The 16,638-nt window shown below is 40.6% G+C and overlaps 1 protein-coding gene across 2 annotated transcripts in view; it reads left to right on the top strand.

The window, feature by feature from the left end:
• Nucleotides 1-16,638, top strand: part of LOC114248501 (nephrin) — a 424,177-nt gene that overhangs the window by 200,147 nt on the left and 207,392 nt on the right. For both annotated transcript variants that reach the window (XM_028181757.2, XM_089737838.1), the window contains one exon: nucleotides 13,267-13,455. In XM_028181757.2, the coding sequence (XP_028037558.2) occupies nucleotides 13,341-13,455 (115 nt within the window). In that variant the 5' untranslated portion in view covers nucleotides 13,267-13,340. The remainder of the gene's footprint in view (nucleotides 1-13,266; nucleotides 13,456-16,638) is intronic.

Here is a 16,638-nt window from a genome sequence, read left to right as displayed (position 1 = left end):
ATTGTCAGTACTTTCGCTTATAAAGCCTAAAAAATGGATTCTGTTTGGATTCATTTGGATATTTCCTTTTTCTTATGGTCCAGATCAGACCGTGATTTTAGGTCAAAGATTTGCAGCAAATTTATCCCGGAACGGCTTAGACATTCTAGGAGACGGAAATTCTACTGGCGGTAGGACCTCTTGAGAGTCCGCGCGGGTAGGTACCACCACCCTGCCTATTTCTGCGGTGAAGCAGTAATGCGTTTCGGTTTGAAAGGCGGGGCAGCCGTTTAAAATATACTGAGACCTGAGAACTTATATCTCAAGGTGGATGGCGCATTTACGTCGTAGATGTCTATGAGCTCCAGTAACCCCTTAACACCAGGTGGGCTGTGAGCTCGTCCCCCAGCTAAGCAATAAAAAAAAAGCTGCACTTTTTTGTTGAGATACCCTGCACACGTAAACAAAATGATTGAAGAACGAAGCGTATTACCGTAAGATGACATTTTACGTCTACACAAACTTGTCTAGACTTTACGCGGACATTCTCTTTATCATTTTCAATGTTCTAATTAATTGTATACGAACTTAAACAAAAATTATCAATAGGCATATTAACGGTGCAGCAGTTAGCGTCCCTGACTGTTGCGCCAAGGGTCGTAGGTTCGATTCCCACATCAGGCAAAGGTTCATGTGATAAACAGGCCTGTTTGCTCGTTCTCGGAATGTTTATTACGTATAGATGTACATATTTAAACGTATATATGTGTGTGTCTCAGTCTCTGGTACCCATAACATCATCATCATCATCATCAGTCTTTATATGCCCACTGCTGGACATAGGCCTTCCCCAATGCCTTCCACATAATGCGATCCTCCGCCTTCCGCATCCAAATACATGTACTTATGTACATAACATAGGGAATCCTAATTTGGGGCCAAATGACAGTGCGTGATTTCTTTCCAGTTATTGGTCTATATCAGGCCCTGTGAGTGCCCAGTAGAACCTACCGTGCAACTCCTTGCTCCTCCATACGGCGATGCGATCCGAAATACTCTCCACCTTCCTTATTGTTGTTATTATTGTTGCTCTTGCATGTTCCGCTTTACAATTAATCTTGATTAGAAAATGGAAGTAACGATATACAACTTGTCACGTCAATAAATGCTGACACAGAAGACATGCAGACTGCTTAGTGGACTAGCAATTCCTTGGTGGCAAGCATCCGGGATATTAATCATGTACAAACCGGACATGGATAGATTAATCATTGTCAAAGTCTTTGAACGAGTTTGCATTTCCTCATGATAAGGGCTTCCAAATGATCGAAATACAATTGACTTGCTGGTCCACTGTACATTCACCCTAAGCTTTCGGAGAAAAGCTTTCGGCTGCAGCGAAACGTTAAATAAACGTAGGTACAAACTGAAAAAATAAACTAAAGCGCTCTAAGCTCTTACTAAAGCGTACTATGCTGTAAAACAATCCTATGGAACTTAAAAATTGTGTTTTTTTAGTGTTTTTTAAAGGAAAATCTTATGGCAGCTTTTCAAAAGAAACATTTTATAATGAAATTAAAACTTGCTTTTTGAGTTATCTTTTTTTATTTATTAGCAGACGTGCATACGGCCACACTTGATGGCGAGTGGTTACCGTCGCACATGGACGCAACAGTGGCCACTGTAGAGCTCATTCCTAAGCCAGATGGTACTTGGCAAAAAGATCTCTGGAAACCCAATGTGGATGTACGCAATGGCTCCAGGTAGTATGGATGAGCTTTACTTTGGTGGCGGGCGGTGCGATGGTAATAACGAGATGATGGGATCATCTCAAACAATTCCTCAGAGCACTCCCCATAGAATATACGAATCAAAATTCGAAGTGAACCGAAGTCTTTTATGTCAGTTATCATGTGGAACATGAATTGTTTCTTAGTGAACAATAAGTTAATTAATTATTTGTTAATGCTGTAGATGGGTAGACGATCTGACACCTGGAATGGAGTGATCAATAGCCCATAAACATCATGTCACACTCACCACCATGTCACACTAGTAATGGGTACAGTTAGCCCACACGGGCAAGTTGTTGGTTACTGCCAAGATGCGAGACCAGACAGCTTTTGTATCTTCCAAGAATACGACCTCATCCAGAAAACCAGAATCGAAAATCTGATGACTCTGATAACCACCTAACACCTTGTAGATCTTCAACACAGACTAAACATCCAAGAAAATAAAAACCATATCAAAATAACACGTCTCCACGCTAACCACGGTAATGAAATTAAAATACATTCACAAGCATTAGTTACGTGAATAAAATATTATGAAACAAATATTGTATTTATTTAAAGAATGTTCACTTCACGGCACTCATTTCGTGGGTGTTTCATTATTAATTCCGTTTTGGTAATTACAAAAAAAAAAAAAAAACAATATCTAGTAACATGTGGGGCTAAACAAATCATTAATTAACGAGCGACTCAAGTCATACACTTATTGTGGTTAGAGAAAAAATTCGTATTACACAGAGATAATGTATTGTGTTCAATAAAACCATTTTTCTCCATAAAGTAAAGGTAAGACATGAGGTTGGAGCCTCAGGGCGAAATGTAAGTCAATAAAAACTAGACTTTTCTGTCTCCACCTTATTCCACTAGGTGGAGGCGGTACTGAATAATTTTATACCAGCTTCACCGGACGTGTAGGTGAGCTCTGGAGGCTCAGCCTAGTAGTAGTAATTAGGGTCGTGCTTCGCTGAATCTACCACCGGATCGGAATCGCCACCCTCTGATAATCATGGAAAAAACGACTTACTGTGTGTCGTAAATGACGACTGCCTAACATATCTCCTTGAATCTATATTAAAACAGCCAAGTGATTCTTTTGTTTTTGGGGCGTAAACATATTATTAATATCAGTGATCATTCAATTAAGAATATCTTCGTAGGAAATGTACTAAAAAAGAATGTACTCCAACCGAATTCGGATTAGGACTTCGAGAATGATTGCGGGGGCGTTTGTGTGAATTGATTGGATGCTTCAAGTCCGTTACCGGTATGACTAGAGCCAATTTCACACACAAATAATTATTATACAAATACCTTTATGAATATTTGAGAAGAGCAAGAAATACAAGCACAGGTATATAGTTAAGAGAAATTTTAAGAGGGAATCTATACACAGCACAGAAAGAGGCGTAAGCTATGTACATTAAACACAAAAAATAACTTTACAATCGCAATAGCATGCTACTTTAGCCATTGACCATTTAGTTGTGATCTTCGCGTTCAGAGGTCTGTGGACGACTGAAAACGCGAAGCTGCAATGATACACTACTCACGCTCACACCCACACAACCAAGACAATCACGTGTGTTAAGTCACCGCAACGATTATGTGCGTTCACCTTACGATATTGTTGCGCCGGTAAGAGTAACGCCATCTGTCATCAAATAGCAGAAACGAATATCAAAAGAACTAGTAATATCTAGAACGCTCGAGAAGTGTAGCGCCATCTATTATCAAAAATCGGAAAGACCTATTGAAACGACTAGTCGTACTGGAAATATTCTCGATAATTGCAGACTTTTCAGTCAGTGAGGCAATTAGTAATCAGTTCTACTCCTGATCCTCTATCACCTGAAGCGAAGCGGAAGAAGTGAATTGCGAATTATGAAGTGTTCCGTAAGTGCACTTAGTGTTAAATAGAGTGCTAATTTGTACTTCGGTAGAAGTTTTATTTATCCGGAGCCCCAGCACGTAAAAATATTTCTCCGTGCATACTCTCACGCTGAAAAACAAAAGGGAAAACCACTTTTATGTACCGTTTTCCACAATTAATCTCGCTTGTAACTTGTACCACACATCACGACCGTGTTAACATTAAAACTATGTTCATTAGCAAAACGGGAATAAATCACGCCGGTCATTACTAACGTGACCTACAACAAAAATGTTGTTCGTGCAACGCCTTATGTTTGATTGTTATCATCTAAAAGGCTTTAAGTTTGAGAATTTCACTGCTTCTAATTCGTTCAGCTAAGAATGTCTCGTCATTAGGTACAATTGTGCGTGAATTGGGTTAGTGGAAATATCCTTGTTGCTTATGAAATTGGTCATATGGCCGACTTGATTGTGAGGGTTTACCCTCAGTCACTGACCTCGGTAGTGGAGGGCCTGTTCCAGAGACACTGGTGAAGGGAGTTAAGTAAAGAACTGGATGGTTTGTTGTAAAAATGATCTAAAATATTACTTCGGGGATTTCCCTTATCTCATTCGTCTCTACGCCACGCCATATCGCATCATACGCCTTGTTACTACGCATGCCAACTGCTGCATGAACCTATAATGCATTTCCAGAGGTACTTTCGTAACACACCTTCGGATTCTGTTTCGGAATCCCTTTATAGGTCATGATCGATTGCTATTATAGTTGGTTTGAAAATATTCCTTAATGGTTACATTAAAATCCTTTAGATCGAATTTGTTTTTAAGCCAACACTTAGCCGAGGACGGCTGAGATCTCGTCAACTATTGTAGATTGTTTTTTATTGGACTAGTTTAGCGAAGAAGTTCGCGCTCTACATGTAATCAGGGTGTTGAGTGACTACTGGAGTTTTTAGATATCACAACGTGAAAGCGGCTATGCGACATAGGATTGAAGTCTCAGCTGCATTGTATTATGTCTACCTCACTCTCTAAATCGAGACACAATGCTGCTTCGTAGGTTGCAATAGATATGGTGAATTTTATTTAAGTATCACAGTTAAGTCTGTGAGCTCACAATTTTGACCTATCACCTTTTTATTCATCTAAATACAGCCCCCCCCTATTCTGACCGAGTTCTGGCCCCGGATGGAGATCGGAAGTCGGGTGTAAGAGTACAGGGGAGTCGTTTAGTGCGATAGGGCCCTAAATTTCCTTAGGCCCGCGATCTGCTCCCAACACCTGCAGATCGTCAAGTCCCACATAACCCGTGCGATCCCCAGGCACGGGGACCTTGTAGGAGATTGGACGCCCGGGACAAAAGAAAAAGAAGAAATAAACTAAACCAAAAAAGGTTTAGGGGATAGTTCCCGAAAGTATGGTAGCCAAGATCTTTAACCGCTAAGCCGCGTAGATCGCCACCTTGCACCTTGCAGTTTTCAGTGTACCATTTTGGTTTTCACGTATTTGGTCAAAAATATCTCGTCTCAGATCTCAAATCGGTTACGACTCCCAACCCGTACTTCGGAAATGAGTACACTGTAAAAAATCCTATCCGTCCGTTATTGGTTCGCCGAAACCATCTGTCACTTGAATAGATCCTTTTATATGTCCTCAAGTTGATAGATTCTGGCGGTTTTCTTTATTACTTCCAAGCTTGCAGAGGACTTAATCAATATACTTATATAGTACATAATAAAACAGGAGAATCCGGTTTGTGTGTATATTGAAGGAAAGTAATAAATATGGAGGTTTGGCTACTTAAGCATCACTTTTCCACGATTATTTTCTGTCTGCTTGTTTGTTTGTATACTTTTTCGTGCATATTTCCGTTTCCGCCGTGAAGCAGTAATGCGTTTCGGTTCGAAGGGTAGGGTAGCCGTTGTAACTATACTAAGACCTTAGAACTTATATCTCGAGGTGGGTGGCGCATTTACGTTGTAGATGTCTATGGGCTCCAGTAACCACTTAACACCAGGTGGACTGTGAGCTCGTCCATCCATCCAAGCAATAAAAAAAAATACATATATATAACAGGGCCTTTTTTTTTTTTTTTTTTTCGGGTAGAGGGTCGAACCTCCTACGAGGTCCCCGCGCAAAAGGGGCGCACGGGGTATGTGAGACTCAACGATCTGCATGGTGTTGTGAGCAGACCGCGGGCCCAAGGATTTTAGGACCCACCCACTAAACGACTCCCCTGCACTCTTACACCCGACGTCCGATCCCCTCCGAGGTCAGAACCCGGATGAGGTAGGGGGGCTACCGCGGTCAACACTACAACCAGACGGCGCGGCTCACCCCAAGGACGCCCAGCCGACGGAGCCTTCGAGGCGAATCGAAGGCTCTGAAACGTCGGCCGTCTCGGTACGGCAGCCCGTCGGGCCGCCCAGACGGTGCCGCTGGTGTCCCGGAATACCCCGCTGGACCAGAACCAGCCTGCCGGGTCGGGACGCGATACACCGTCGACCGGTCGCTCTATTCACTCCACGGCAGCGCGCTAGAGTGCTGGTAGCGCGCCGCGCGGCCTCACCCCCTCAGATCGCCCCTTGACCTTCACCGGGGGGAGGCCGCCACCTACAGGGGCCGGGACGTACGGGTGTATTCCCGCCTCCGGCCCCCGGCTCGACGGCGACGGATCGGTGCGGAAAGGGAAGAGCTCTCCCTCTCTCGCTCCGCCGCCTCCTTCTGCGAGATGGTGGACTCGCAGAAGTCGAGCATCGCCTTCCAGGACGCGTCGCTGCCGAGCATCGTAGCCACGACGCGCGGCAGCGAGAGGTCCTCTCCAATGACCGCGACGAGGGCGGCGCGTTGCTCGTCGAATCCAGAGCAACGCGCCAGCGTGTGTTCCGCTGTATCTTCCTCGTCGCGGTCCGCGCAGTGGTGGCACTGCGCCGTCGGTTCCCTTCCGGCTATCTTGTGCAAGTACCGGCCGAAACAACCATGGCCGGTAAGCATCTGCGTTAGCCGGAAGGTGAGGCATCCGCGGTCGCGGCCCACCCAGTCCGCGAGAACCGGGCGGACCGCCTCGACGGTTCGGAGGCCGGCCGACGGGTCCGCCAAGCGGCGAAACCACGCCTCCAGCACGGACCGCCGAGATTGGAGCCTCCGCGCTCGAACTACTCCTTCGCCGGGGCGCCCTTCCCCCCTAGAGCGAAGGTCGCTACGCCACCGGTAATCGGCAGCGAGCGCCTCCGCCTCCAGGTCCCAGGGTGGCGTCCCGGCGAGCAAGCACGCCGCCTCGAATGAGACGGTGCGGTATCCTCGGATCGCCCTGACCGCAATCGCGCGCTGCGGACGTCGCAGCGCCGCGACGTTCTTGCGGGTCAGGGCGTATATAACCGGGCCTATGGAACAGATTTTTTTTGTAGCTTTCACAGGCAAACTGGGATATCTAGATGGATATATTGTTTCATTAAAATGGGTGCCTTAATTGAATTTTTTGGAAATCTATTTTTGTACTGTTACTTGGCAATTTAATATTATTGTATGCGAAAGCAATTATCTCTCTCTATGTTAGCTTTTGACGGCAACCACTCAACCGATTTTCATGAAATTCGGTATGCAAATAGTTGGATCCCGTCTATCCTTCATCCTACTTCTGAGAACGGGTTTCCGTCCACGTGATATAAAGCGTGATTCGTGCAGGCGAAGTAGCGGGCGGAAAGCTAATACTAAATATCGCCGTTCATTTTATCAATGATTTTATACGAAACTAGCTATACCTAAGCCAAACCAACTACACTGAGATCTTACAACTTATATCTCAAGGTGGGTGGCGCATTTACGTTGTAGATGTCTATGGGCTCCAGTAACCATTTAACACCAGGTGGGCTGTGAGCTCGTCCACTCATCTAAGCAATAAATAAATAAACTATACTCAGATCTTACAACTTATATCTCAAGGTCAGCGGCGCATTTCCGTTGTCTATGGGCTCCAATAACCACTTAACACCAGGTGGGCTGTGAGGTCGTCCACCCATCTAAAGAAATAAATAAATAAAAACAGTACAGTACAATATTCGGTTATCTTGGTCCGCGAGTAAGAGTCACTAAATCGATGGTGGCCATCCCAAAAATGTCCCCATTCGCCGATTCGGGCATTACCTGCGACCTCACTGAGCTTCTAAGGGTACCCGCCGAGGATCCCGCACGTACGTAATGCCATAAAGGCAAAAAGAAAAGATTACCTTGAAATTCGAGGCACGTTTCACGCGTTGTAGTGATAAGAAGTTTTCTCTCTCCAGTGGGACACCAGCAGGTGTGTATAAGAAATTATATTAAAGCGTGTAAGAATTTGATGGCGCTAGGACGTTTTGTGGGCCCGCACTCGTGGAGACCAGGGTCACTGAAATATCTGAATAACAATCATGAGTTCCGGATTAAAGACAATAATTATTTCAGTGATACCAAGATTTATCAAAAGCCCTCAAAGTGGAAGACGGCATTAACATTGTAACGTCTATATACATTAAGATCACGTAACTTGACAGTCAATTGTTCTCAACTTATTTTCAATTATTTATTTTCCTAAACTCTCGCTTGATGGTGCTAATATATTTATTAGTTCGATGGTTAACAGTTCCTCTATATTCAGTTCCAGATATAGTTTGAGATATAGTTCCTAGTTAAGTATTAAGTTTCAAAATTTTGTAGGACGCTATGAACTCTACAACCAACCACCACCCACCCTTCAAACAGTAACGCCTGATCGCTTCGTGGTGAAAATAGACAGGGTGGTGGTACCAACACGCGCGCGCTTGCAATACGTCCCATAATGAATAATTACTGCACAATGCTATTCCTTCAACGAGGAAGTTATTCATGAACTTATCATCATCATTCTCCTGCCTTCTCCCGGTCACCTGGTATATCCGCAACATGTGTTCAACTCCAGTTCCATACTCCTCTATTATATACCATTTCTTAGCTCACTCCCCTCTTACGCATATCGTCTTTCGTGCAATCCATCAATTTCTTCTTATACCTCTTCTTCTAAAGCCTTCCACACAGTTAAAACTCTCTTACCAACCTCATTGTCATTTCGTCTCATCACATGTCCATATAATCCCAAACGTGCACTTCTTAACCTCTCTGTCATACGAGGCACTTTCAGACTTCCTCTAACTTACCATTATTCATGAACTTATGTCATCAAGGAAAGGATACCTGTCAGCGGAATTTTAAGATCCAAAGACCCGAATCACTGCATAAGAGTATACGACATCCAATTCGACCTACTTGCCTTAAGACCACTTTTTGAATCTCATTAATACTTTACCGTGTTCAATCCTTCAATACCCTTCAGTACCGTATTTCCATACCCTATAGCATAGATTCCGGTGACGACAGCATTAATAAATTTATCGCCCCGCTTATTGAACTTGATTACAGAGTGCATGCACATTGGAAGTATAAATGGAACGTTTGAAGCAATTGCAACTCAGTTCATTGTCGTCTGGCATTCAATTTCAATGCATTGCATATTCTGGTTAATGTGATGTGATTTGATACAATAATTCAAATGTTGCAACCGTCACCGCTTAATTTTTCCCATTGATGCCTTAGTCGCTGCTCTTCGTATTTGTATTGATGCTGTCAGAACCTGCCCAAATATCTTAAGTTGAAGTTATTGCTTAAATAGAGGACGACACTTGCTTGGAGCCGCTTGATTTTATAGCTCAACTCCTGTATAATTGCCTACATACGCGAATATATCGTCAGACAAATAGCTATCATAAAAAAAAAATTTTTTACTGATTAGATGGGTGTACGATCTCACAGTCCACCTGGTGTTAGGTGGTTACTGGAGCCTATAGACATCTACAACGTAAATTCGCCACCCACCTTGAGATATAAGTTCTAAGGTCTCAGTATAGTTACAACAGCTGCTCCGCCCTTCAAACCGGAGCGCATTACTGCTTCACGACTGAAATAGGCGGGGTGGTGGTAACTACACGCGCGCACTCACAAGAGGTTCTACCACCATAAATATATCAGTAATCGCCTTTAGTCAAACCACTAAGCAGTCTCAATCGTTGGTAGACCGATTACTAAATAGACTCGATTTACTGTCGAATCATTATCCCGAGTTTTTTCCACGGAAGCGTCAACATTAACGGAAACTTTAGTCCGAGCGTCAAATTTCAGAATAGAAATTATTTCTCGGAATTAATTAAGGATAATTCCATTTAGATTAATGGAAACGTTTCTAAGTATCGTTCCAAACGGTTCTTTGTCTTCGTAACATTTTATCATTTGTTTGTGTTTGTTTAGATCTGCTTTTAGATGTCTGTCGCCTTCTGTTCTGTATTAGGCAGCTGTTGATTGTAAAGGGTAATTTTTCTTTGTCCATGCGTCTCCAAAAAATCGATTTAATGATGCGACTGAAATTTCAACCATTGAAAGTTCGAGAAAGAGGTGCATATCTCTTTTCATTACTAAATTATAGTTTGGAAAATTCAATTAACTAGAGGTCCCGCAGTAGTCGAAATTCGACTATAATTAATTGGAATTGTAAGTTTGTACAATATTATGATTATATTTTATACTTCTATAATCACAAATTTCGCCAAGACTACACTATAAAAAATATTAACAAAGACAAACAATATTTAATCTATTCTCAATTTGACAACAGACGTCAAGAACAAAAGTTTGACAATAAATAGTATGCATGCGTTTGTGCGTCAAATATGTGGTATGTAGTGTGTGTAATGTTTTCTTTATTGATTTGATGTATCATTTATGCATTATTTAAAAAAAAAATTAGCATTGTGCACTTCTTCTCTATATTCTCTATAAGTGTGGAAAATTTCATACTCCTCCGTCCGCGCAATTTTCGTAAAAATGGATACAAAGTTTTTGCTTCACGTATTAATATATAGATAAATTGTTTTAATGTTCGGTGTCCTAGTATAAATATGTACTAGATGATGACCGAGCTTTACTCGTTTTTTTTTTGATAACGCCATCTTGGTTAGTTGCCCTCAATTAAGAAAAATAGTATTATTATTCGCCAATAGATGTCGGGAAGAGTTGATTATTGAAAACACGAATAAAACAACATTTTCTGAAAATAAATCGTAGCTAGATCGATTTATCGCCATGCTCGTTTAAAGGTATAAGATCATCCACTTTTCGTATCCAATTCTTCTAGGTATTTAATACTGTTATTTAACGGGTTTTAGCTGCGAGTTTTTGTTTTAATAAGTTTCCGATTTTGCAGCTCTGTTGTAAACGCCACGATTCTGACAACCTGGTTATTACTTAAAACCAGGCTATTGCTGATAGATCGTATGGGTGGATAGCTCAAACTTGCTTATTTCTGTCTCAAACTAATCGCGAGTTCTTGGTTGCAGCGTGGGACAGTCGTTATAAAGTAGAAATGAGACGTACATCTACCTTTCTTTTGTTCTGGCAAGCTTAATGCGATTTTCACTAGATGGTCTTCGTCCCGTCTCATAAGACGTACCTAAATTAAAAAAATCTTATTGCAACCTTAAAGAGCATATTCACTTTAGATCGTAAGGGTGGATAGCTCAAACTTGCCTATTTCTGTCCCAAAATCATAAGTTCTGGCTTGCAGCGTGGGACAGTCGTCAAAAAATATAAATTAGATATAAATTAAAAAAAAATCTTACGGCAACCTTAAATATCAAACATTTTCTGGCAACAATTTTAAATCTTAAAAAAAAAATCCAATAAGATCGAATACGTTGACTATAACGACAATACCCGGACGCCATGTTGGATTGACAACTTAATTTGCACGTAACGAGTGAGCTTATCAAAACATCAATCATTCTCTATTATATCTTTGTAAAAACCTTTCTTTATTCATCCGGCTGTTTGTAGAGTCATTTCGGGGTGGAATTTCACGTCTACGCATGAAAAAGTATTTGGGTTATGCGGTAATAATGTAGCGAGTATTTTTTTAATGAACTCGCTTGACGCTCCTTATAATTAACTGATACAGGTCTTCTTTTTGTCAAAAAGTAATGTAGATTAATTAGTAAAGTAGATTTTTTTTTATTGCCTTTGTAGGCAGACGAGCATACGGCCCACCTGATGGTGAGTGGTTACCGTCGCCCATGGACTTCAGCAATGCCAAGGGCAGAGCCAAGCCGCTGCCTACCGCAATAAATTTTGTAAGCAGCGGCTTGGCTCTGCCCCTGGCATTGCTGAAAGGAATAACATCCTGCAATTAAAATCAAACCCGCAAAATTATAATTTGCGTAATTACTGGTGGTAGGACCTCTTGTGAGTCCTTGTGTGAAGCAGTAATGCGTTTCGGTTTGAAGGGTAGTTTTTACGGTAGGCAGCGGCTTGGCTCTGCCCCTGGCATTGCTGACGTCCATGAGCGACGGTAACCACTCACCATCAGGTGGGCCGCATGCTCGTCTGCCTATACGGCAATAAAAAAAAAAATATAGTGACAACTACTATAGGAAGACTTTCTGTGGGTCTAAAAATTTTTCATTAGACCGACAGCCTTTTTTTTTTGGAATCCACTACTTTTACTAGAGCATTTGCAGAGTTACATAGATATTATCGTTGACGTGATTCAGAATTTGCTGGATTGCTTCTGTTACGATAGCTAACGCGACCCACATTGTGTTTTAAGTTAGTTTACCTTAATTTTCCACTATTTATCTTCTATCTTTCGGCCCACATATATCTACTGCTCCATATAAGCTTCGTCCAAGCCTCGCCAAAACGACGCCTTTTTATTAATTTCGATAAATATAACGAAATGTTTCCAAAAATTGAAGACTTTAAAACCTCAGCCTCTTGTTTTTTTTTGTATCACGCAATACACGCTTTACGCAATGGTGAGGAACCAAAATCTAATCGTGAACTTCTTCTGTTACAGATTTAGATTGGATTTAATCTAATTATTTTTTGTTTAAATTATTATTAGAAAATAACAGACAGCCTCAAATAATGTGTACAGATAACGATGCGACCACACATAGTTCCAATATAGGATTCTTTCGTGTAACTTATACAGGTTAAAATATGATAAAAAAAAAAAATTGTACAATAAAAACAATAAACTCAGCCAGATGTAATCAATTAAACGGAGCCGTGCAAGCTTTTGATTTTAAAATAATAAATCCGCAAACACGTTTTAAGCGCATAGTTACTAGTAAAAAATATGCCCGCGCAAATACAATGTATGACTTACTTATTATACCATAGTTAGGATGTTTTTTATTTTTTTTTATTGCTTATATCTGTGGACGAGCTCACAGCCCACCTGGTGTTAAGTGGTTACTGGAGCCCATAGACATCTACAACGTAAATGCGCCACCCACCTTGAGATATAAGTTCTAAGATCTCAGTATAGTTACAATGGCTACCCCACCCTTCGAACCGTAACGCATTACTGCTTCACGGCGGAAATAGGCGGGGTGGTGGTACGGACTCCCAAGAGTTCCTACCACCAGTGAAAAATGGTGTTACCATGTTAACCTATATAATTTATAAAATATAAATAAAACTGTTTATATCATTATGTAAGTCTGCGAAGTGTTAATAAAAAACCGCAACTAATATTAATATTTCTTTGTTACAGAATCGAATGCCGCGTCCTTAACGGGAGTGGGTGCTAGTGATGTGTAAAGTGCGTATCGATAAAATTTGGAGGTAATGATGCGCCTACCGACAATGTTGTCACAGGCGCGCTTCATTTCCTTCGTACTGCTCAGTATACTGCTGCAGTACTGCGTGAAGAGTCAACAAGAGATCCTTATTGAGGAATCAGGTGAGGAAGATTTTTTTTTAATACAAAATATAAGAGATGCAAATTTAGTGTTAATTGAACAAAATTAAAACTTTTTCGTTTGTAATAAAAAGTTTTGTAACGAAAGTCCAAATTAAGCTCTCAATAGGTTACGAAACTTCAAAATATATTTTATTGTTTGCAACTATTTGGCTCTCGTTCAAGATTTAATACATATAAGCGTTTGAATCACCGATCATAGAAACACAGATGATCTGTGATCTGTGATCTATGATCTGTGGTTTGAATTTATCCAAAATATGAAGTTAAAGGTATTTGTTTCCAAACAACATTCAAATTTCGAAAGATGGGAATTTGATAAAACGCATTAAGTAAATTCTGGTGTCGTTCCCGTCCATGTTTTCGTAAGATTTACCAATTTATAATATAATTAATGAAGTTTAGTTCTCTCTGTACTGAAGAGGTGATGAAAAAAGGCGTCTAAAAGAATAAATCTCGAAGAAAACCTCGATAATTGCCACAGTGACCCCTTACAATTCGCACCGGCCTTTTTCAAACTTCATAAAATTAACAATGAAAACTTAATTAAACCGCAGAAAAATGACTTTGAAATTCAATTCGATCTGCGCTTTGTATCTGGCAATGGCATGGCCTCGAAAATTGGCCTTAGGCCAGAGACTGGTTTAATTGCTGTGGAATTCTGAAAGGGTTTTCGTCACCAGATTGCTTTGACGTTTTAAAAAATTAATCATGAATTGGTGGGTACATTTTTGTATTTAAGTCACTCAAATGTATCTTTAATAACATGAAAGTAAAACAGAGTTGTTTTCGTGTACCGAGAATTCAAATCTAATTGTAAAAAGTTTAGAATACCGCTTGTCTACTACAAGCGCTTAATACTATGTGTAAATTGGCATTAGTTGAAACCTTTGGATTCACGCCAAAGCTTGCTGTTTCAAAATGCCAGATTACACATTAAATATCGTTCCATCGCATTCATGGACCACAGTTTAGACTTTAAACATAATTTATCTAGCTCCATTTATTATAAATGGCTGGATTTTGAAAGTAAAATAGCAAATAACAATTTTGGTCAAACTATTTACTTTGTTATTTTTACTGTACTAGTTATAGACGAATTATCGATTTAAGTGATGGATTTCGGACCCCATAATTGACATGATGTGAATATCCCACCCACCTTTCCACATAAATTTCAATTCTCAATTGTATCGTAATCTGACGTGACTGCAGCCTGCAAACTGAAAGGCGTAAACACTTTGCGGTATAAATAGGGGAGTGATAGAACTTACTCGTAAGGGCTTAAAAAATACCCATTTACTAGTAATAAAGCAAAGTTTGGCGGTTAGTTCCCTGTCTTACTTAGGTATTAAAAATGAAATCGTCCAGGCACGTGTTCGTAGCGTTATGAATATCTCGTTAACATGTGTCGTATGGTACGGAATTGTTGTAGCAATGGGCTTTGATAGCAACACAACATCACGTCTCTAAGTTTACTCCGTTCAAAAGCTCGGATTGGACTTTTATCTCTAGTGAAACTATAAAGTGTCTCGCTAAACCTATTAACAGTTAAAACTTTACGTTTTCTTTCCAAAGAATAAAAAAGCGTTAGAAAAATGTCGACTTTATAACTTCCAAGTTCGAGTCAACTGATTAAAGTTTCACTTTTGATCCTGAACGGAGCTTTTTCATTAAAAGCTCGAGTGGTAAAAGTTTAATTACTTAATGGAAGCGTCTATGTGATAACGGCTTAGATAACTAAAGGTTCAGATCGAAATCTTGTTAGATCTTTAAAGATTTTTAAAGATATAATTTTACTACTTGCCAATTGCTTCAAATTCTTATTGTCTATACATAAATATACACAATATATCTCGGCATTACATGCATAAGATCCTATGTTTTGGTAACCCACTGACTTTCTCGCCGGATCTTCACAGTGGTTGGCGATTCCGATCCGATGGTAGATTCTGCGAAGCACTGCTCTTGTTAACTAATTCGCTCAAGTTGAGCTCGTGGACTTACCTGCCCATTCACGCGTAGCTGGCGTAGCAACTTAGAAAACCTAGCCTTTTTTTATGGCTAAGGTGGTTGAATGAGCCCACCTGGTATTACGGATTACCGGAGCCAATATAAATACCCCACCAAATTTGAGACATGAATTGTATATCCTAGTTCTATAGTGCGTCGCCCTCCAAACGGGAAAGCATTACTGATTTGCGGTAAGAATAGGTAGGCGTAGACAGATAGGTCCCTGGGTAACAATAACTATTGTAGCGGCCATAGATTTTCCGCACTTAAAATTTTCTAGTAATGCTTCTGGATTTGAGATTTCAGTGAAATTAAAGGATGCTTATTTTTGAAAAACAAGTTGGCGTGTGTATTCTGAATCAGTAATCGTACAGTTCTATAGGATAGTGGAGTGAGGAAACAATATTCTTAACCAATTGCAACCGCACGCGTTTCTGGCGTGACACACAGCTCGATTCTATTGGTGGAGAAAATTTACACAATAATATCAATAATGAAATAGAGATACAATATTTATTTATTTTGCTTAAATGGGTGGACAGCCGACTTAACCCAATGGGTTGTATGGCTCTAATAAAGAATAATAATAATAATAAAATAAAAAATGGCTGACGAGCTCATAGCTCACCTGGTGTGCCCATAGACATCTACAACGTAAAATGCGCCACCCACCACGAGATATAAGTTCTAAGGTCTCAAGTATAGTTACAACGGCTACCCCACCCTTCAAACCGAAACGCATTACTGCTTCACGGCAGAAAGAGGCAGGGTGGTGGTACCTATCCGCGCGGACTCACAAGAGGTCCAGTACCACCAGTAAACGATCGAGCATGGCAGATGCGTGAACGCATATTAGTCATAGAATTTTTTGTTTGTATGATACAGAGCTACAATACCCGAGAGTCTAAATTAGCAAGCGACATATCTAGGCGTAAAATTATCTTTAAAGATATAAAGTAAGAAAGATAAACAATCGAATAGCAATCCATCACTTATCCACATTAACCGAATGCGGTCAAAATAGAAACTCCCCGGCGACTTTAATAATTCAAACGTTTGATTTATCGAAATATGTACAGGGCAGGGCTGTGCGATGATAAAAAATATATATACGTAAATCGTAGGGTTTTCACGGGTTTGTTTAAATATATA

This window comes from Bombyx mandarina, chromosome 24 (assembly GCF_030267445.1).
Source record: "Bombyx mandarina strain Sakado chromosome 24, ASM3026744v2".
Classification (NCBI taxonomy): domain Eukaryota; kingdom Metazoa; phylum Arthropoda; class Insecta; order Lepidoptera; family Bombycidae; genus Bombyx; species Bombyx mandarina.
The sequence above is the reverse complement of the archived record's forward strand: the minus strand, read 5'-3'. Positions and strand labels throughout refer to the sequence as shown.